At 43.0% G+C, this 21,202-nt stretch overlaps 1 protein-coding gene across 1 annotated transcript; it reads left to right on the plus strand.

Moving 5' to 3' along the window:
- The first annotated feature begins 7,591 nt into the window (after nt 1-7,591).
- LOC126253239 (uncharacterized) lies at nt 7,592-8,070 on the plus strand. The gene is made up of 2 exons (XM_049954426.1): nt 7,592-7,612; nt 7,689-8,070. The coding sequence occupies exons 1-2, from the start codon at nt 7,598-7,600 to the stop codon at nt 8,061-8,063; spliced, it is 390 nt and encodes a 129-aa protein (XP_049810383.1). The 5' UTR covers nt 7,592-7,597; the 3' UTR covers nt 8,064-8,070.
- The last annotated feature ends 13,132 nt before the right edge of the window (nt 8,071-21,202 follow it).

A 21,202-nucleotide genomic window follows, 5' to 3' on the forward strand; every position in this document is an offset into this window, starting at 1 on the left:
CATGCAACTACACTTAAAAGATGTGCTTTTTTTACTGGTTAGCCGTTTTTAAGTAGAAATTCGTCGACGGAATAGAAGTAGTTAGCCAGAAGAAATGATTTTGAATTAGGCATCGCTATCTGTCAGATATTTTATATTACTGGGCAAATTATCAAAAAATTTTATTGCTGCATATTGAACTCCTCTCTGAACCACTTAACAGCTTTAACATTGGGTAATAAATGTCATTTTTCCCTCTAATGTTGTAGGTATGTACATCACTCTTCTTGTTAAATTGTGATTTATTTCTGATGAATTTCATTAGCAAAAATATGTATTGTGAGGGTCATTTGTTCGATAGGTAAGTTTTTACAGATCGATAGATAAGTTTCTATCCTCGACAGGCGGCAACCGATAGCGAAGATTTATGTTTCAGAAAGGTCATCTCTGCTGACCAGGTGGAAATTCGGCCGCGCCCAATTTAAACAGTATCAATGTCGCTCTACGACGTCCGAGTCGTCAGTCGGCAAGTCTCAGCGTCTCCTGGAGCACCTCCGAAGATGCCAAGCGCAACTCTGGACGAAACGTCAGGTTCAAAATGGTTCAAATTGCTCTGAGCACTATGCGACTTAACTTCTGAGGTCATCAGTCGCCTAGAACTTAGAAGTAATAAAACCTAACTAATCTAAGGACATCACACACATCCATGCCCGAGGCAGGATTCGAACCTGCGACCGTAGCAGTCGCGCGGGAAACGTCAGGAAGCGAGAAGTTTTTTCGACTACGGCCATACAGCCTGGAAGAGTCATCAGCTACTTAAACTTAAACCTTTCTTCCTCTTCAAAATTTCGAACACACATTGCGATTGCATGTAACGACGATTCGGGATCTGATAGTACCCCCCAAACTCTGATCGTGCAGCCGTCATACTGCGTGTAGGTGACCCCTCGTGCTGCACCGCTCCAATGACACATAGTAAATGATTATACGTTACTGCTACACAGTTTGACGCCTTTACCTCACTTCTGATAGGGTAATATGGGTGCAGGTCTGCCAACCAGGTCAGGGTTCAGTTTTCGGCTTCGGGGAATGGGCGTAGAGCTTGTTACTGTGTCTTCACGTTCAGTGAAAAGTAGCTTGCCTTCACACCGAGTTGGAACGTGCCACAAGCACCTATATTCCTAGTAATAATAATAAAGTGTATAAAATGTTATAATGATAACAATCATTTGTTTGTCCTAGTGCTTAGTATAGCCCTTAAGTATTTAAGTTTCGGAATTAACTGTAAAACCAACTCCCAACTATGACATCGTCATAATTTACTCAATGCACTACCTCATCAAAAGTATTTCGACACCTGTTAGTGTAAGTTAGTACTGTGTGTGTCGGCCTTTGACCGTTTCCACGGTTTGAACTCTGCTGGGAAGGTGTTCAAATGCCTGTGGATGATTGGAGCCTATTCTTCCTCAAGAGGCGAAACCAGTCAATCTGCATGAAAATGTTGAGGGACGACGCGGCCGTTTGGATAGAATTTGCACTTGTCCCGTGATCGAGAATGTTTAAGTGATACAATGCATCTAATGAATAATTTTATATGACTGACATAAGATAGCCTTTGAAAATGTCGGAAAGTCGAAACGCATAAGGTTGTTGAGAAATAAAAGTGTGGTCAAGGCTAAGAAAAGTTATTGGAAGTGAAACCAGCCAAGGCAGTGATGCTGGCCATTGGGGTTCGACGTGCTAACTCATCCTACACACGTTCCGTTAGGCTCAGGTCGTAGCTGTGGATAGGTCAGTCCAATTCAGGAATTTTATTGTAAAGCGTACTACAGTCTACACCCTAACCACGAAAAACAACACCATACCGTATCACCACCTCTTCATTACTTTACTATCGGCACTACACGTAATGGTAGGTAACATTCCGATGCATTCACCAAACCCAAACACTTGCATCGGATTGCCACATGGTATACCGTAATTCATCTCTCCAAGTCACTCATTTCCAGTCATCTACTGTCAAGTGCCGTTGTTCTTTACGTCACCTCAAGCGTCGTCTAGGATCGACTATGACGAGCTACCCTGCCATTGCATCCCATTCATTTTAACCGTTTCATACAATCATTGTCCTCACTGGACTACTGGCAGGACCTCACAACTGAATTTTCTCGTTATGGGAGTATTGAAGGGCGATCTGTTTCAATCTTTAGATACCATTCAAAAGCCAAGATCGTATAAACTATTTTTTATTCAGGACAACCGGTTCCTACAGTCTTAGCTGTTATCCACCTTCAATCGCACTGTTTAGTATGTGTTCGGCATATGTACACAGATGTGCTATTGTGTACCGTATTTATATCATGTAACAACCTTTTGTGAGCAATATGTGTATGAACGTGGCCTTTTGGACAAAGTGCTATTATTTTTAAATCTTTTAGCGTTGACAAACGTTTATAATGTGCTGAGTTTTATCCACATGACATATTGTGCACGAGGTTTAGCGTAAAATGAACATGTTTTACTAAAAAAAATGCTTAAGATGTGAAGATGACAGCGAAGACTGTTGAAACCGGTTGTCTTGAATAAAAAACAGTTGTGTGTTCTTGGCTTTTGAATGGTTTTTAGCTCTGTAGAACTCTCGAGTAATTCCTTCCGATGATTTCGTTCGAGTTTTAACGATCAATTTCTGCAGTGCTCGACGATCCGCGTCCGTCAACACGTTAAGTCTACCAGGTCTTGGTTTAGCTGGGGCTGTTCCTTCCTGTTTACACATCATAATCACATCACCAACACTCGACCGGTGTGGGCTTAGAAGGGCTTATATGTGCTTCATAGGTTTGTTACTCTGTTGACATCCAATGACTGATACACGCGCCGGCCGAGGTGGCCGAGCGGCTCTAGGCGCTTCAGTCTGGAACCGCGAGACCGCTACGGTCGCAGGTTCGAATCCTGCCTCGGGCATGGATGTGTGTTATGTCCTCAGGTTAGTTATGTTTAAGTATTTCTTAGTTCTAGGGGACTGATGACCTCAGAAATTAAGATCCATAGTGCTCAGAGCCATTTTTTGACTGATCCACGTTCGAAGGCTCTGTGCCCTGTTTGCCGATCCATCTCGCTGTTTATGCTTCTCTACTGAAAACACAACGCTCTCCGCCTCTTTTCATACTGGCTGATCCGCATTACTGGTCAGTTCCGCATTACAGAGGGCTGTTCGTATACTTTTGATCAAAAAGCGTATAAGATATGAGTGTCTGCTCGCTGTTATTGTTATTTGACTAAGCATTGTGATTTGAAACAAATATTGGCTACGCGAGTGTTTAATTGGGGACAATACTGTTTCTCTCAGTTCGTTCGAGAAGTCACTCTCTCTTCTTCTGTTTCTTCTTCTTCTTCCTCTTCTTCTTTTGTTTAGCGCAGAACATTTCCCTTTCTGTCCTCTGTTAGTTAACTGTGTGGTTCACGACTTCTACTTCTGAACACATGAAATGTATCGAATTTGTTGTTGACAGCTGGTGTCGTCAGGCTGTGAATAAACACATCCACGTGGGCACACCTTGAAGCAAGCAACTGAAAGATTTCGAGTGTTAAAGGCATCTTTTAATTTCTGAAATTCGTTTCCGATCTGAAACCCTTTACTTTCATGTTAGTTCATTCTCCAAAGACTAATTTTGTGAGATCTGGAAATTTATAAGTGCAAAAATATAAACTTCTCTACTAAAGCGTTTTTTCATCCTCACGATTGACCCTCCTCCACCCCCCTCCCTCCCCCTCACCCCGCTCCGCCCCTCGAATTAGATCCGCATCTGGGAGAATCTTTCTTCCATTCTTCTGCGCCACTGTGAACTTTTAAGAATCACTCTTCAGCGTTGGAAGCATGAAGAAACTACGTTGACCCAAGAGTGAATATTTGATGGGCCAGGAGGAACCACCAAATAAGTCAGTTTTTATCACAGAAGAGGTTTGTTTTAGTATCGAAGATAAGGAAGTGCTCGTAGTTCTTAAGGTACCGATATACGTTTTAGAGCCTCTGCTTACTAATCATTTTTAGTGACCGTTTCTGTCATATATCTGTCGACTCCTTCACGGTCACCGTGTATAGAGCTCTTCAGTGCCACCATCCAAATCGTGTGTGGTGACGAGAAAAAGGAAGAAAAATGAGAGTTTAACTTCCCGTCGACAGCGCTGTCATTAGAGCTGGGAGTGAAAAAGAAAAGACATTACTTCATTTGCGCCATTTTTCGCAATGCATTCAGGATAAACATTAAATAAAGGATTTACCTGTTGCAAGAAAACAGATATTGAACAAATATACAGGGTGGTCCATTGATCGTGACCGGGCCAAATATCTTACGAAATAAGCGTCAAACGAAAAAACTACAAAGAACGAAACTTGTCTAGCTTGAAGGGGGAAACCAGATGGCGCTATGGTTGGTCCGCTAGATGGTGCTACCATAGGTCAAACGGACATCAACTGCATTTTTTAAAATAGGAACCCCCATTTTTATTACATATTCGTGTAGTATGTAAAGAAATATGAATGTTTTAGTTGGGCCACTTTTTTCGCTTTGTGATAGATGGCGCTGTAATAGTCACAAATATATGGCTCACAATTTTATATGAACAGGTGGTAACAGGTACGTTTTTTTAAATTAAAATACAGAACATAGGTATGTTTGAACATTTTATTTCGGTTGTTCCAGTGTAATACACGTAACTTTGTGAACTTATAATTTCTGAGAACGCATACTGTTACAAAAATGGTTCAAATGGCTCTGAGCACTATGGGACTTAACATATGAGGTCATCAGTCCCCTAGAACTTAGAAATACTTAAACCTAACTAACCTAAGGACATCACACACATCCATGCCCGAGGCAGGATTCGAACCTGCGATCGTAGCGGTCTCGCGGTTCGAGACTGTAGCGCCTAGAACCTCTCGGCCACTCCGGCCGGCACATACTGTTACAGCGTGATTACTTGTAAAAACAACATTAATGCAATAAATGCTCAAAATGATGTCCGTCAACCTCAACGCATTTGGCAATACGTGTAACGCCATTCCTCTCAACAGCCAGTAGTTCGCCTTCCGTAATGTTCGCACATGCATTGACAATGCGCTGACGCATGTTGTCAGGTGTTGTCGGTGGATCACGATAGCAAATATCCTTCAACTTCCCCCACAAAAAGAAATCCGGGGACGTCAGATCCGGTGAACGTGCGGGCCATGGTATGGTGCTCCGACGACCAATCCACCTGTCATGAAATATGCTTTTCAATACCGCTTCAACCGTACGCGAGCTATGTGCAGGACATTCATCATGTTGGAAGTACATCGCCATTCTGTCATACAGTGAAACATCTTGTAGTAACATCGGCAGAACATTACATTGTACCATTTAGATTGCCATCGATAAAATGGGGGCCAATTATCCTTCCTCCCATAATGCCGCACCATACATTAACCCGCCAAGGTCGCTGACGTTCCATTTGTCGCAGCCATCGTGGATTTTCCGTTGCCCAATAGTGCATATTACGCCGATATACGTTACCGCTGTTGGGGAACGACGCTTCGTCGCTAAATAGAACGCGTGCAAAAAATCTGACATCGACCCGTAATATCTCTTGTGCCCAGTGGCAGAACTGTGCATGACGTTCAAAGTCGTCGCCATGCAATTCCTGGTGCATAGAAATATGGTATGCGTGCAATCGATATTGATGTAGCATTCTCAACACCGACGTTATTGAGATTCCCGATTCTCGCGCAATTTGTCTGCTAGTGATGTGCGGATTAGCCGCGATAGCAGCTAAAACACCTACTTGGGCATCATCATTTGTTGCAGGTCGTGGTTGATGTTTCACATTTGGCTAAACACTTCCTGTTTCCTTAAATAACGTAACTATCCGGCGAACGGTCCGGACACTTGGATGATGTTATCCAGGATACCGAGCAGCATACATAGCACACGCCCGTTGGGCATCTTGATCACAATAGCCATACATCAACACGATATCGACCTTTTCCACAATTGGTAAACGATCCATTTTAACACGGGTAATATATCACGAAGCAAATACCGTCCGCACTGGCGGAATGTTACGTGATACCACGTACTTAAACGCTTATTACAGTGCCATCTACCACAAAGCGAAAAAAGTGGTCCAACTGAAACATTCATATTTCTTTTCATACTACACGAATATGTAATAAAAATGGGGGTTCCTATTTCAAAAAACGGAGTTGCGGGCCAACCATAGTGTCATCTGGTTTCCCCCTTCAAGCTAGACGAGTTTCGTTCTTTGTAGTTTTTTCGTTTGATGCTTATTTCGTGAGATATTTGGCCCGGTCACTGTCAATGGACCACCCTGTACAGGAAGTTGAAGCTTAAAGTAAACGAAGTAGACGAGATTGGTTGTGTATTTGGCAGGGATACATTCTTTCCTAAGTCTGTGTAGGTACCCACCTTCTTTTCGTTTTCCTTCATTCTCCCTCATGAATCGAAACATGACTGCGTCGCGTCGTTTCATGATTCGAGGGTCAGCAACTGATAAAAAAAAAGGGGCCCCCCGGGTCCCAAGGTCGCGATGGCGGCGTCACTGTCCCGCCGAGATAATTTGTCCTTTTAGGACAATTATCTGAGCAAGCACCCACGCCAGCAAAAGGTTGGCGCGTGTAAAACTTGTCTTTTAGGAGTGACAGCCCAACACGTGCTGTTCAATAACGTAATGTATATAAAAGGCGGCAATTATTTATTTATTTTAGTCAGCAAAATGTCTTGGGTAAATCAGTATTTAAGTACGGGCAACCATGGCTCTATACAATACGACGGAGGTGTTTTATATCCGGGACCAGAGGAAGACATTGAAATGGCGGAAAGAATTCCATTAACAAATGTTAATCGTTCACGTAGCAGTAATGATATTCGAACAGTGCAAAGAGAAGATGCTGCTAATCGTATACGGTATGGAGAAAATCCAGCATACGACGATTTGGATACGAGTGGCGAAACAGTTGAATTTGAACGTGTGCCAGAAACAAGGCCAGAAGAAAGTAATCAGGGAGTGCGGCGGCGCCGCCCAAATAGACCACGAAATCGTGGCCGAGGTCACCCGAGTGCAGATACAGCAACCGCTAGCGAAACAGTGCCCTTGTTATCTCAGAGTGTCACGGACGGGGCCGCAATTAGCACAGCTGGTGTTACGACTTCAGGGCAGATAGAGATAGCGGCTGGCGCGACGACTGCTGCCGCCGCAGGTGCTGCTTACGGTGTTAAAAAACTAGTTGAACGTGTACAGAAGAAAGGATATACTTTACCTGGTAGTGATTACGTAGGACCTGGAAATCCTATAAATATAGACGCACCGCGCAGTGGAGCAGATGCCATTGCTAAAGAGCACGACGTTGGATACGATAATTTGCTAAAGGAAGCAAGGGAACGACCATTTACAGAAGAAGAATTTAGACAACGAGTTCAACAATTGGATGCAAAAGCTATAATTGATTTTGCAATTGACTGGAGTCATACACGAAATTGGCATTCATTTGTTGGAAAGTACGGACTGAAATTGAAGACAGCTGTTGAACAACGCATCGGAAAAGCTTTGTACCCGCAACAACCGAATGCCGAAAAAACAGGTATGTAAATTTAATTTTTGTTGTTTATAATAATTTTTTGGTTACATTTTTTAATTGTAACGTTTCTTGCCTTCAGAATTATGAAATTCCACCGTGGGAACGGTCTAATTGGGAGTTTATGCATGAAGGCCAGAAACGGTATGCCTATGAACAATGGCTAATGTCTCGTGTTCGCCGTGGTTTGCCTATAGATCACGACCGCCCATCAACATCTGGTTCAGCCTCTGGAACAAGTTCTGTAGACGAACATCACGTGGACGAAGAAGTATCACATAGCGAAGAAGACGAAGACGAAGAAGGACCAGAAGAACCACAACAACATTCTGAACCACAACGTTTAGTACCATACTCTGACAGTGACGAAGGTATGAGTTCGCCAATGCAGGTAGATTCAGGTAAACGACAGGCTGCAGCAGGTCAATCTGGTGGATCTAAGAAAAAAAAACGTTAACAGGCACTGCAGCACCATCTGCTAATGTACTGGGTGATTCTCCTAATACCCGTGTTGATCCATTACCTGCTCCTTCTATATTAGATACCGGTAACATTACAAGATATCGCAAAGTTCATAGATTTTTCACATACGGATTAGCATACAAAGTGATTGAACATGAAAAAGCAGTATGTATGATTACTCCTTTAGCAGAAATTCCCGTTGATCGGCCATTTTTGTATATGACGCCTTCTGAATTCGATTTATTACCTGATGGTAGTAGAATTGTTCATTGTTCTGTAAAAGTAATTGCACGTAATCCTAGAATTGCTTTTCCGACTAATTCAAGTGTACAGAACTTGCAACATTAAATCAAAATAAGAATATGATTACAAGTGTAGGTATTAATTTGAAAATACCTGGTATTAATGTAAAGCCTACAGCATTTACTGCAAATGCACCTATGGAAACTACTTCCATAGATCATAAACGAAAGTTTGATTCCATTTGGAAGTCATGGTATGGTTATAGAAATGATGAAGCAGACTTTCTTACAAAAGTGCCTGCACATCAATTTGGACAACCAGTTAATTTAAAATATTATTATGCGTGTGTTTCTAGCTCAAAAGATAAGGGTTTACATAATTGGGGTTGGAAATGTGTACAGTCTTGTGTTTCTGAAGTAGATGCAGATGCACGAACAGGAAGTGTTATTGTTGACTATACATATACACCAACATTAGGTTTTCTGAAAATTCCAAAAGTGGCTAATGTTGATATGTTTCCTATTACAACTACTGCTCAAAATGTAATTCAAAGGTATAATATTAATGCTGATAAGCACTGTAATCCTTTTATGTCATGTGATAGTTTTTCTTTAACCCCCTTTGAACCAGCAAGAATGGAAGAACAGTTAGTAGGAGCAGTTACTCCCATTACAAATGCAGAAGTATCAGGATATGATAATTTAATAGAAAAAGCTGATATTGCTTCTGCAGGGTACAATATTAGACTTCATGATACAAATGTTCAACCGAGCCTACATGTAGGCATTAATCCTACATATGCTTTAAGCACAAGTAGTTTAAATAGTGATGTTACAAAATATACTGATACTCAAATGTTGTTTGAAGTTATTGCAGAATGTTCAGTTTATGCAGATGGTCTAGAGACACATTACCCTAGAGCAACTGTATCAAATGTTCAAGTTTCTGATATGATTTATATGTCTAATGTAAAAAGGAATGAGGAATCATCTGTTTATAAGGGTCAATATGAAATTAAACAAATGTAATTTGAAATGTAACAATTATACTTTATTTGTATTTGTTGTAATAATTGTCAATAAAATATACATTGTACAAATTCCTCTCTTTTATTTAATAATCAATATTATACATTTGAAGTAATTGAAAGAAAGCCAGAGGATACGGCTTTTTACAAGCATTTTTTAACTCATCAAACTTTTTCCACCTAATTGTACGTACACGAATATCTTTAAAATCTGGGTGAGAACAAATAACTGGTTGTGAATTTGAAATTAACAATAATGGAGTACGTCTTAATATAGCGTCTCCTTTGTACTTTACTCTGATATTACAAGCTATTCCTTCACATACTTTTTTAAAATCCTCAATTGCACCCTCCTCTAATGAAATTTCATTACCAACAATGACACGTCTATTAACAGCATCTTGCAATGCAAACTGATTTGTTTTATTATTACAACGTCCAATGTGGCCAACATTTAAACCAAGTGAAATTATACAATCAAAAAACCAATTTTTGCCACTATTTGGTGGACCAACAATACATAATGTGTTTAATTTTTTATTTGGTACATATACACTTTCTTGCCATTGATACAATCCTTTTTTATTAAACCAAGATACAAGATTTGTTAAAAATTTTGTAACCTCGTCAGTATCATCTGCACATTGAAACAATAAAAGTTTATTTAGCCAAGCAAGAGAATCCTGAAGAGTATAATAGTAATCCCAAACATTTGTGGAATGAGAATAAAAAATATTATCTTCGGAACCAGAACACAATAAATTCTCTATTCCATGTAAATCCAAATCATTTATGGTTTTTTTATATAGTTCTAAACCCATATCCAAAAACCGTTTGAATTTTGGGTCAATCAAATTAATAAAATATGGATGACCTGATGGTATTACATTCACTAAATTTTCTGGTGGTATACAATTGTATGACATTAATATGGAAAGTACCTTTTTTGCCGTCGTTTCAGGGTTGCACCTTTGGTAGTCAGAGATTGGCTTGCGCTTTGTATGAGGCCATTTACGTGAGCCATCTCTGGTGAGTTCTTGTTGCAACTGATCATTAATTCGAGGGTTTTCCCTTTCCAATACTGAGAGGGATCCCTCGATGAAACTGACCCATTGTACAATTTCAAACTCACCAGGCACTCTCTTATGGGTTCCTCTAATCCAAACTTGTCCCCGACTTGGCCTTTTTTGCAAGAAGAAATATTTGAGTATATTGAACCAGTCGAGGTCGGACATGGCTGTGATTGCTCTCCTTCGTCGTGGACATTTCTTAATTCTGGTGGCAATAAATGGGTCAACCCTAAATCGGCATCTACATCGTCTAGAGGAGTACGTGCAATCGTGGACGAGGTGGATGTGGTCGTCATCATGTTTCCATATGATAATTTCTCCAGGGTAGACTGATGCAATAGAAGCAATTCGTCTACTAAATTCATCAATATCGTTCGGTCCTCTGATGACAATGACATCAGTGTAATACCATCGTTCTGAGATTTCAGATATTCGCAAAAGTTCTGGCAACCAAACGATAATTCTGAACAAGAATTTTCGAATTTCGTCAAACAATTCAAAATTGTTAATATGTATGTCCCTAAGGGTCCATCGGTTGCTCCCAACTGGCAGTTCAATCTCGTAGCAATCCAAATGAAGACTTTCAGGGTTGGGTTCGTCAGGTGAGCTTGAACCAGCGTGAAGATCGACTGAAAGATCTCCGTCAGCGTCTCCATTAGAACTCTGCAAGTAACAAACCAGGTAAATCATCATCGTCGTCTTCTGAATCAAAGACTTGGCCCAATGAGCCACCACAACGTACACTTCTGAATAAAGGACTATTGGCACAGAACATGCACCAATGACTGTATTGCTTAATTTGTGGAGGACAAATTACACCATTTGAAAAATATGGTGCCCTCGTAACCACATTAATTTTCATACCAATGAGAAGCGGTTGCAGTAACGAATTTTGCCAAGAATTTGTTAATTTATATAAGCAATTTTCACAAATGGTAAATACCAATTGCTTATAAGTAATTTCATAAAAAAACATTTTAATTTTAAATCGACTCTGCCAGAATGTAGTAGTGTCTAAGAAAGACATTGTGGTTAAAGCGAGGATGTCCCATGGAACTGGAATTCCAGCTCTTTTTTTAGAAGCTGCTTCTATTACATCATTCACAATTTCGTTAATCATTGGGACATTTTCGCTTCTATCAAAAATATAGCATTCTGGCAGTCGATACGAATTTAACATAAAATTGAATTTTGAATATCGGAATTGGAGTAAAATGTCTTCTCGTATCGTTTCTGGTACTTCTAATTCATATACATCTAAAGCATTTGTAAGTCTTCCACAAACAGCAATCCGTGCAAGTTTGTACAAACTGTCCATTATTTAGAAATGTACTTACTGTTTCTGGCAGCTCTTCACAGACAATAGATGTGTTGGGCGTGTAGTCAGAGGACATACTGTGAAGACAACAATTTTAAGCCCCTTATATACTAAACAATTTCCGTTATCAATACCCACATGACTGTCACTCCAAAAAGACAAGTTTTACACGCGCCAACCTTTTGCTGGCGTGGGTGCTTGCTCAGATAATTGTCCTAAAAGGACAAATTATCTCGGCGGGACAGTGACGCCGCCATCGCGACCTTGGGACCCGGGGGGGCCCCTTTTTTTTATCAGTTGCTGACCCTCATGAATCGAAACATGACTGCGTCGCGTCGTTTCATGATTCGAGGGTCAGGAGGAGGAGACATTGCATCAGTCTGTTTACTCTGCCCTCTCATGGCCGGATGAGGCACAACTAACATGCGTGCTGCTTTTCCCGGAAAAACTGACTTACCTGCTTCTTTTCCTTTACAGAAAAACTTTGAATGCTACTATGTGTGAACTCGTTTAGTTCTTTTCCAGTTTTAGCCTCTCAACAGGTGTAATGATGTCTGAAACGAGCTGCTGCAATAACACAATCTGGGAAAAAAAATGTGGCTTACCTTGTTTTTCCCCTTGAACCTTATTTTGCAAATTTTTGGCATTCGTGGCCGGATGAGTCACCACTAATATTCGCAAAGGGACAAGCAGTGTGATGCTATGCGTCACACCGGATAGCGCAACGGCAGCCGATTATTTGACACGCAGACGGTGCGGTTAAGTAGAGACAAATGAATAAAGCGGACTACAGTAGCAGTTCGGCGCTCTCCTGGGGATATTCGCGGGCTTTCGCAGACGTCGGGAGTGCCGGGCGGCCGGCACATTTGCAGAGAAATGACCCGCGTGAACCGCAGGAGTGGAAGAGAGATAAGTAAACTGTACTCGCGAAGCAGCCACGCCGCGCAACTTGAAGAGCGAGCCAGCCGCGTCTCCTGGCCACGGCTGGCTGGCCACGCACCACCACCACCGCTCACTCCGCTCTGCGGCGGCCGACAGCTGGAGATGCCGTGTGGCAGGCAGCGAACAAGAAACCGCTTATCTCTTAAGACTCGTAGTGATTTTTGATAGACGCGTACTGGTATCCAACCCTGTCCCACGCGACCAAATAAGCAAAGGAAGGACTGGGCCGGTTTCGTTCATTTGCACATACACTCCTGGAAATTGAAATAAGAACACCGTGAATTCATTGTCCCAGGAAGGAGAAACTTTATTGACACATTCCTGGGGTCAGATACATCACATGATCACACTGACAGAACCACAGGCACATAGACACAGGCAACAGAGCATGCACAATGTCGGCACTAGTACAGTGTATATCCACCTTTCGCAGCAATGCAGGCTGCTATTCTCCCATGGAGACGATCGAAGAGATGCTGGATGTAGTCCTGTGGAACGGCTTGCCATGCCATTTCCACCTGGCGCCTCAGTTGGACCAGCGTTCGTGCTGGACGTGCAGACCGCGTGAGACGACGCTTCATCCACTCCCAAACATGCTCAATGGGGGACAGATCCGTAGATCTTCCTGGCCAGGGTAGTTGACTTACACCTTCTAGAGCACGTTGGGTGGCACGGGATACATGCGGACGTGCATTGTCCTGTTGGAACAGCAAGTTCCCTTGCCGGTCTAGGAATGGTAGAACGATGGGTTCGATGACGGTTTGGATGTACCGTGCACTATTCAGTGTCCCCTCGACGATCACCAGTGGTGTACGGCCAGTGTAGGAGATCGCTCCCCACACCATGATGCCGGGTGTTGGCCCTGTGTGCCTCGGTCGTATGCAGTCCTGATTGTGGCGCTCACCTGCACGGCGCCAAACACGCATACGACCATCATTGGCACCAAGGCAGAAGCGACTCTCATCGCTGAAGACGACACCTCTCCATTCGTCCCTCCATTCACGCCTGTCGCGACACCACTGGAGGCGGGCTGCACGATGTTGGGGCGTGAGCGGAAGACGGCCTAACGGTGTGCGGGACCGTAGCCCAGCTTCATGGACACGGTTGCGAATGGTCCTCGCCGATACCCCAGGAGCAACAGTGTCCCTAATTTGCTGGGAAGTGGCGGTGCGGTCCCCTACGGCACTGCGTAGGATCCTACGGTCTTGGCGTGCATCCGTGCGTCGCTGCGGTCCGGTCCCAGGTCGACGGGCACGTGCACCTTCCGCCGACCACTGGCGACAACATCGATGTACTGTGGAGACCTCACGCCCCACGTGTTGAGCAATTCGGCGGTACGTCCACCCGGCCTCCCGCATGCCCACTATACGCCCTCGCTCAAAGTCCGTCAACTGCACATACGGTTCACGTCCACGCTGTCGCGGCATGCTACCAGTGTTTGCGATGGAGCTCCGTATGCCACGGCAAACTGGCTGACACTGACGGCGGCGGTGCACAAATGCTGCGCAGCTAGCGCCATTCGACGGCCAACACCGCGGTTCCTGGTGTGTCCGCTGTGCCGTGCGTGTGATCATTGCTTGTACAGCCCTCTCGCAGTGTCCGGAGCAAGTATGGTGGGTCTGACACACCGGTGTCAATGTATTCTTTTTTCCATTTCCAGGAGAGTAGTTCATGGGTAGGTAACACAGACTTTGGTTCAAATGGCTCTGAGCACTATGGGACTTAATATCTGAGGTCGTCAGTCCCCTAGAACTTAGAACTACTTAAACCTAACTAACCTAAGGACGTCACACACATCCATGCCCGAGGCAGGATTCGAACCTGCGACCGTAGCGGTCGCGCGGTTCCAGACTGAAGCTCCTAGAACTGTTCGGCCACCTTGGCCGGCTAACACAGACTTTATTTAACATTAAGTTAGCCTTGACAGTACAAGCTAATGATCTTTAACAATTTATGAGTTATTTTAAAACCACTGGTAAAAACCTAGCCAGATTAAATTTTTCACACAGAGCCTGAAGGGCTAGTATTAAAAACAAACTAAGACGGAAATACAACAAATCCCCAACGCAATACGCCAGAAGAGCTGATTTTAAGCAACAGCAAACAACAACCAATAACGCCTGAACGGCTGGTTTAAAGAAACTGCCACTACTACAACCAATAACGCCTGATTGGCTGATTGAAAAAAAAAATTGCAACTAACAACCGATAACGCCTGAAGGGCTGATTTTAAGAAATATCAACTACAACCAAGGATACCTGAAGGGCTAATTATAGAAATGCGATTAAAAATCAATAATTAACTAGTACTTGAAGAGTTAAGTTTGAAATAGGCCTGAAGGACTATCTCAAACACACGCTATTTGACAACAAAATATTTAATTGAATAATTAAAAAGACACCTTAAACAGAAGCAAAAGGTTTAACAAAGGAATCACAGTAATAGGCAGAATTTAAAATTTCCACAGATGATAATTACAATCGACAATAAAATATCTGAAGATTTACTTCTCAACTCTAAATTAGTGCCAAGTGCTTCACATTTCACTCATACGAGTACATGACCTGGCCGGTACACTACAACCGGCTCGCAAACCGCCAGTTTAGCGTGGGAGTGTCCACAAGTCTACAACAGACTAAAAGATTCATCTACCAGCTGGTACTGACCATTAAATACAATAATAACAGAAATGAGAACCTAAACTGAATTATGCTGCCTCCGTGTCAATAAGCGCCACAAGGAAACATTTTGTTACTGAAATACAAGTTCGCGGCCCCAGCCGTCAGTTAAACAGACACACGTGAGATACAAACTCGCCAGACAAATCGTACGCAGCAAACACTCTTTCCGTAAAGTTGTTAAAGAAACAGAGCATAAAATATCTTGTCCGCAACTCGTGGTCATGCGGTAGCGTTCTCGTTTCCCGCGCCCGGGTTCCCGGGTTCGATTCCCGTCGGGGTCAGGGATTTTCTCTGCCTCGTGATGACTGGGTGTTGTGTGATGTCCTTAGGTTAGTTAGGTTTAAGTAGTTCTAAGTTCTAGGGGACTGATGACCATAGATGTTAAGTCCCATAGCGCTCAGAGCCATTTGAACCATAAAATATCTTAATATAGGGAGGGGCAGATTGAGCCGGCAGAGAGATCAGATCAGTAAGTATATTCAGGCAATTCAAACTGCGTAACGACTAACTAGAACGGCTGGCGATAGCGGAAGAATCTTCACGAGCAGGCAAACACTTTTGTAGTAGTTTGCACAAGCAAATAATAGTTATGCTCACCGTAGCAGCAAGCTGCTGATTTCAATTCTGATCTAGCGAAACGGAATGCATAGCCTCTGACGAATCCCGCCTGTGCGTCTCACTCAACACCGAGGCCGTCACTCCATAATTTCTTACAGGTTGCAATCAGCACGTCGCGCCGTGCCAACGGCCAGTACTCAAACCTCCACAAGCAGCGGCGTACGGCGTACTCGTTCCTCTCCAGCAAGGCCGGGCGTGTTTGCTTCCTCATACAAGCCACTACTTTCCACTAAAAGCACACAACGGGCAACTACACACTATGACGTGCCAAGCCAATGCAGAACTCCCTGCATGACCGTTCGCATTGACAACCAAGGCGGCACTCTCTACTGCACTCTCCAAAGACTCTCCCCCTGCGCTCACCAACCTCTCTGACAAAGATCACTGGCCGTGAATAGGAAAGATAAACTAGTAGACCGCTGACGGTCTCAATTCTCACAATAACTTCACAGTATGTGGCTGCGATTTCAGTCACAACTGGAAGTTACAGATAGCAATTAAAAGTAGCAGTCGACATTTAACGCCTTGTGCCACCTCTTGCCATCTTTCTAAGTACGTTGCGCCGCGCTATGAAGTCTGGTTGCAATTTGTCACAACTGTAAGTAGCAACTGAAAGTAGTATTTGAGCATTGTAACATTCGACGCTAGAAGAATAGCTGTATTATGTAATGGAATTTGTATAGGATTAAAACGTTGAATTCCTATTGGATGTCATAATTTTGACCGAGGTTCGTACTTCTTTCTAACAAGGGAAATTCCACATTACACCTCCATCAGATTTAATGGTAAGATGGCCCAGTGTATAGCCCTTCAAAAACTGAACACAGATCAAGCATGAAAACAGGAAGAGGGTGTACTGAACTGTGAAAAAAAGCAAAAATAAGTGCAATACTGAGAAGAGTTACATAATTCTGACCTTGCAGTTAGGTGGTAATGGTGTAGGATTGTAAACCGGATGAGCCTTGTTCAAACCTCCCTCGTCCCATTTATTTATTTTTTTCACAACATTATGAACTGTCCATCCGATCGTTGTCATACTACACATCGGTTATAGTCATGTGGTAAGAATACGTTGACGTCGCAAGTAAACTTGATGAATAGTGAGAGCAGATGAGATACCACATAGACGTCTCACAGAAATGAAAACAACAAATAAGTGGATGTTAAATATGTTACAACAAAGGAATTCAAGACTCAAAACTTCCAAAACGGAACACAAATTCAAAAACTTTAAGAAGATATGTTTTGATGGAGCACAGAGACACTGTGTGATTGTGAAACTGTTGCTTTCGTTTGTTGCAGCTTAAGTGACAAGCAGCTGTTTTTATCATTTCCTTGCGAGTGATCACATTCACATTCATACGAACACCTAAATCGGGCAAGGAGACATCTCACTCACTTATCAGGCGTACAAATTAGGTGCGTCGGTGAGAGACTCCTATCATATGACACACGTACTGTCACTAATACAGTGTGACGCACCAGACGTGTTTTTCGGAGGAGGGATTCGGTTGACTTGTGGTCTTGTCATCAAACATTTGCGGTTCCCATTCGAAAGCCACTTCCTTTCGGCTGCTTATAGAGTAGTTGTATTTCAGGTTGTGCACTCCTTGTCTTTGGACCGTTCACTGTTTTTTTTTTCACAGTTCAGTACGCCTCTTTCCTGTCTTCATGTTCGATATGTGTTCAGTTTTTGACGGGCTGTCCACTGGGCCCTGTTATCACTAAATCTCAGTGCGATGCAATGGGGAGTGGATGCAATGGGGAACTGACACATTTTCTCTCTTCTATAGCTTCCCTCTCTTTTCCTGTCTATTATGGTTCAAATGGTTCAAATGGCTCTGAGCACTATGGGACTCAACTGCTGAGGTCATTAGTCCCCTAGAACTTAGAACTAGTTAAACCTAACTAACCTAAGGACATCACACACAACCATGCCCGAGGCAGGATTCGAACCTGCGACCGTAGCGGTCACGCGGTTCCAGATTGCAGCGCCAGAACCGCGCGGCAACTTCGGCCGGCCATGTCTATTATGTTAACTAACCATCAACTGAAGCCCTGTTAGTTCGTTGCCAGCCATGGTCGGGACAGCAGCCGGCAGGAAGGTGAATAACAAGCCTCTCTGCCTGGAGGGAAACAGAGAACTCGTCTGCACAATTTATTATTTTGTTATTTCTGTTCAAATTAACCTTTATTAATATTCACTCCATCGACTACAGCATCCAACAATCACTACAACCTACCTATGGTGAAGAAATGAACCAAGAAGCTAATTTGCTCCGGGAAAAAATTTAAACTCTGTGTTTTACCTTGCAGTAGCACTTAAACGTTTGGCTGCGGTGTGATATTGGACCAGCCTCCTCTTTCCCCCTGAAATCTTGGTTTTGTAGCGTAGCCCGAGGTCTAGGTTAGGTTGAAAGGTGATACATCGGTTGGGAGTTGAAGCCCACTGATGTGAATGCCAAGTAGTAAGAGATTGACCTGTAGCCTCATGTTTATACGTTTGCGCCATATTCGGACAAACTTAACGCACTTCTCATCATGAGAACTAGACCTGCAAGATAAATTCAGAAACGCAAATTAGATAATGAATAAGGTTGCAATGCTGATTTTGTTACGTACGTAAACTACAAAAATTACAAGGGAGATCTGTTATGTAACTTGTACCAAATGTTTAACACTAGTGTACTCACACGATGGATATTTTCTTCACCACTACAATAGGTAAACCTTGATGTCTATCTTCAGGTATTGCACTTAAACTTTTTCCAGTATCCACTTTTGACTGGGACATCTATACTTCCCATTTTCTCCATTTGCATAGCATCAACCTTGACACACACAACCAAGCTTTTATCAGTAACTACATAACAGAATATTTAGAGGTTCGGAACGGCTTTAATAAGTGGATAAAGGAATTTTGATTATTCACTCACAGTATACTTTGCATTTAGTTATCATCCCTTTCAAATCGCGTAATTGCTTCAATGAAACGCTTCTGAATATTCATATTGCACACTTTACAGGCGAGAACATATCACTTCCGTTGCAGTGATACAGTTCAGACGTACCAGTTAGCAGATTTGCCTACCAACGCCTGTTAGTTCTTACTTGTGATCAGTCACAGTGTAACATCTACCGTGCTAAATCGCAGAAATCACTTTTTAATGTTGATGGAGTGTGGAGGGATACAAGTTGTGAATTCATAAAATGAGCTTTTAGAGTGTGACAAATCTCAGCTAAGAATCACAGTTACCGCAACGTAATATTCACAGGAATCAATGATTTCGGAAAGTCAAAAAAATGGTTCAAATGGCTCTGAGCACTATGGGACTCAACTGCTGTGGTCATCAGTCCCCTAGAACTTAGAACTACTTAAACCTAAGGACATCACACACATCCATGCCCGAGGCAGGATTCGAACCTGCGACCGTAGCAGTCGCACGGTTCCTGACTGCGCGCCTAGAACCGCGAGACCACCGCGGCCGGCTCGGAAAGTCACAATTTAGTACACACCTACTGTGTGGGCTACATTCTGTCCAAGACAGTTGGCGTGCGCTACTCGCTCATCGTGTGCAGAAAACTGGGATGTGAACAGTGGATATTGCTACAGGGAATAGCACAAGGAGGGCAACCCTTGGTAAAACGAATCTACTAGTATTGAACGTAGGAATTAATATGAAGAAGAAATTTATGAGAATGTGCGTCTACAGCAGAGCTTTGTGTGGAAATGAATAAGGGACTACACGAAAACCGGAACTGAAGAGAATCGGAGAGTTTGAGATGAACTGCTATACAACGAAGTTGAAAATTATGTGAACGTGACAAGAAATGAGGAGCTTCATCGCAGAATCGGCGTGGAAAGGAATATCGGAAAAACACGGTAAGAAGAAGGGACGGGATGATACGGCATGTGCTATGTCTTCAGAAAATAGCTTCTGTTGTGCTAGAGGGAGCTATAGAGGGTAGACGGAGGTTCGAGTATATCCAACAAATAACTGAGTGCTTTTCTTGTAAGTGCTACTGTGAGATGAAGAGGTTGACACAGTGCACATTAGTGCAATATCTGTATTTGACGGTTTTTGTGTAGCTCGATGCAGTGTTCCTTCAGACATGCATGCAAGTCCAAAGAAACATTGCATCGAACTGCATAAACACTGTCAAACACAGACAGTACACTAATGTATTTCAAGCCAACGACCAGGCAGTCTGACGAGAAATCTAAACAAGTTCTCCCTGTGCGGGAATGAGATAATTATACGAGCAGAGACTCTGGGACATATGGAAGTCTGGATCTGTCTTTGAAGCATGCTCGAATAGCCAAAGTGTTTAAGGCGACCGCTCGCTTAAAGCGGAATATCCGGTTTCGAATCCCAGTCCAGGACAAATTTTCATTTGTCTCCTATAAAATGAACAGCTTTTGTGGTACCGTATTTTCAATCTGCGAATACATTTCTTTGCATTCCGACTTTAAATACGGCATAACACTTTGACACTCGGCGTTTCCTGTCCAGCGATCACTCGTTGATAGCGGCTGGGGTATGACGGTGGCAACTGGAACTGGTCGGAGAGTGCTGAATACGTGCAGGTGGATCTGGCAGTGACCTAGCCCTTAGACATCCTCCATACAGCCCCCATCTCTCCTCATGCAATTTCAATATTTTTGGAGCCCTGAAGAAAGTAATTCGTGTCCGTCGATTTGCTTCGGACGAAGAAGTTCACACCTGGGTACGATTATGATTCCGCAGGCAACCGAAAAAACTTTTGTGCGATGGCACTGACCATCTTGTCTCACAATGGAATAAATGCATTAACAGGTAGGGCGACTGGTTTGGAAATAATAAACAGTTCACTTACTTTTATCCATCTGCCTAGTTTTCATTTGACTGCCGCTTATATAAATAGCTTTCCGTTCCGTATATGAGCGCCATGTCAGTGGCGACTGGTCGGAACTATGTGGCGCCACTCTAGACACTGCATGCCCGGTGACGACACCCTCTGTAGTATTTCTGTGTATAAACGTGTGAGACGGCGTGCACTGCAGGAGGCTGATGGGAAAAAAATCACTTCACGTATGACCCAGAAAATGCAAAATTAATGGATCAGTACGGTAGCTACCATCGAAGAGGAAGAGATTTAATGAAACGTGCATTGTATACTACACTCCTGGAAATGGAAAAAAGAACACATTGACACCGGTGTGTCAGACCCACCATACTTGCTCCGGACACTGC

The sequence above is a fragment of the Schistocerca nitens genome, chromosome 4 (assembly GCF_023898315.1).
Source record: "Schistocerca nitens isolate TAMUIC-IGC-003100 chromosome 4, iqSchNite1.1, whole genome shotgun sequence".
NCBI classification, from domain to species: Eukaryota; Metazoa; Arthropoda; class Insecta; order Orthoptera; family Acrididae; genus Schistocerca; species Schistocerca nitens.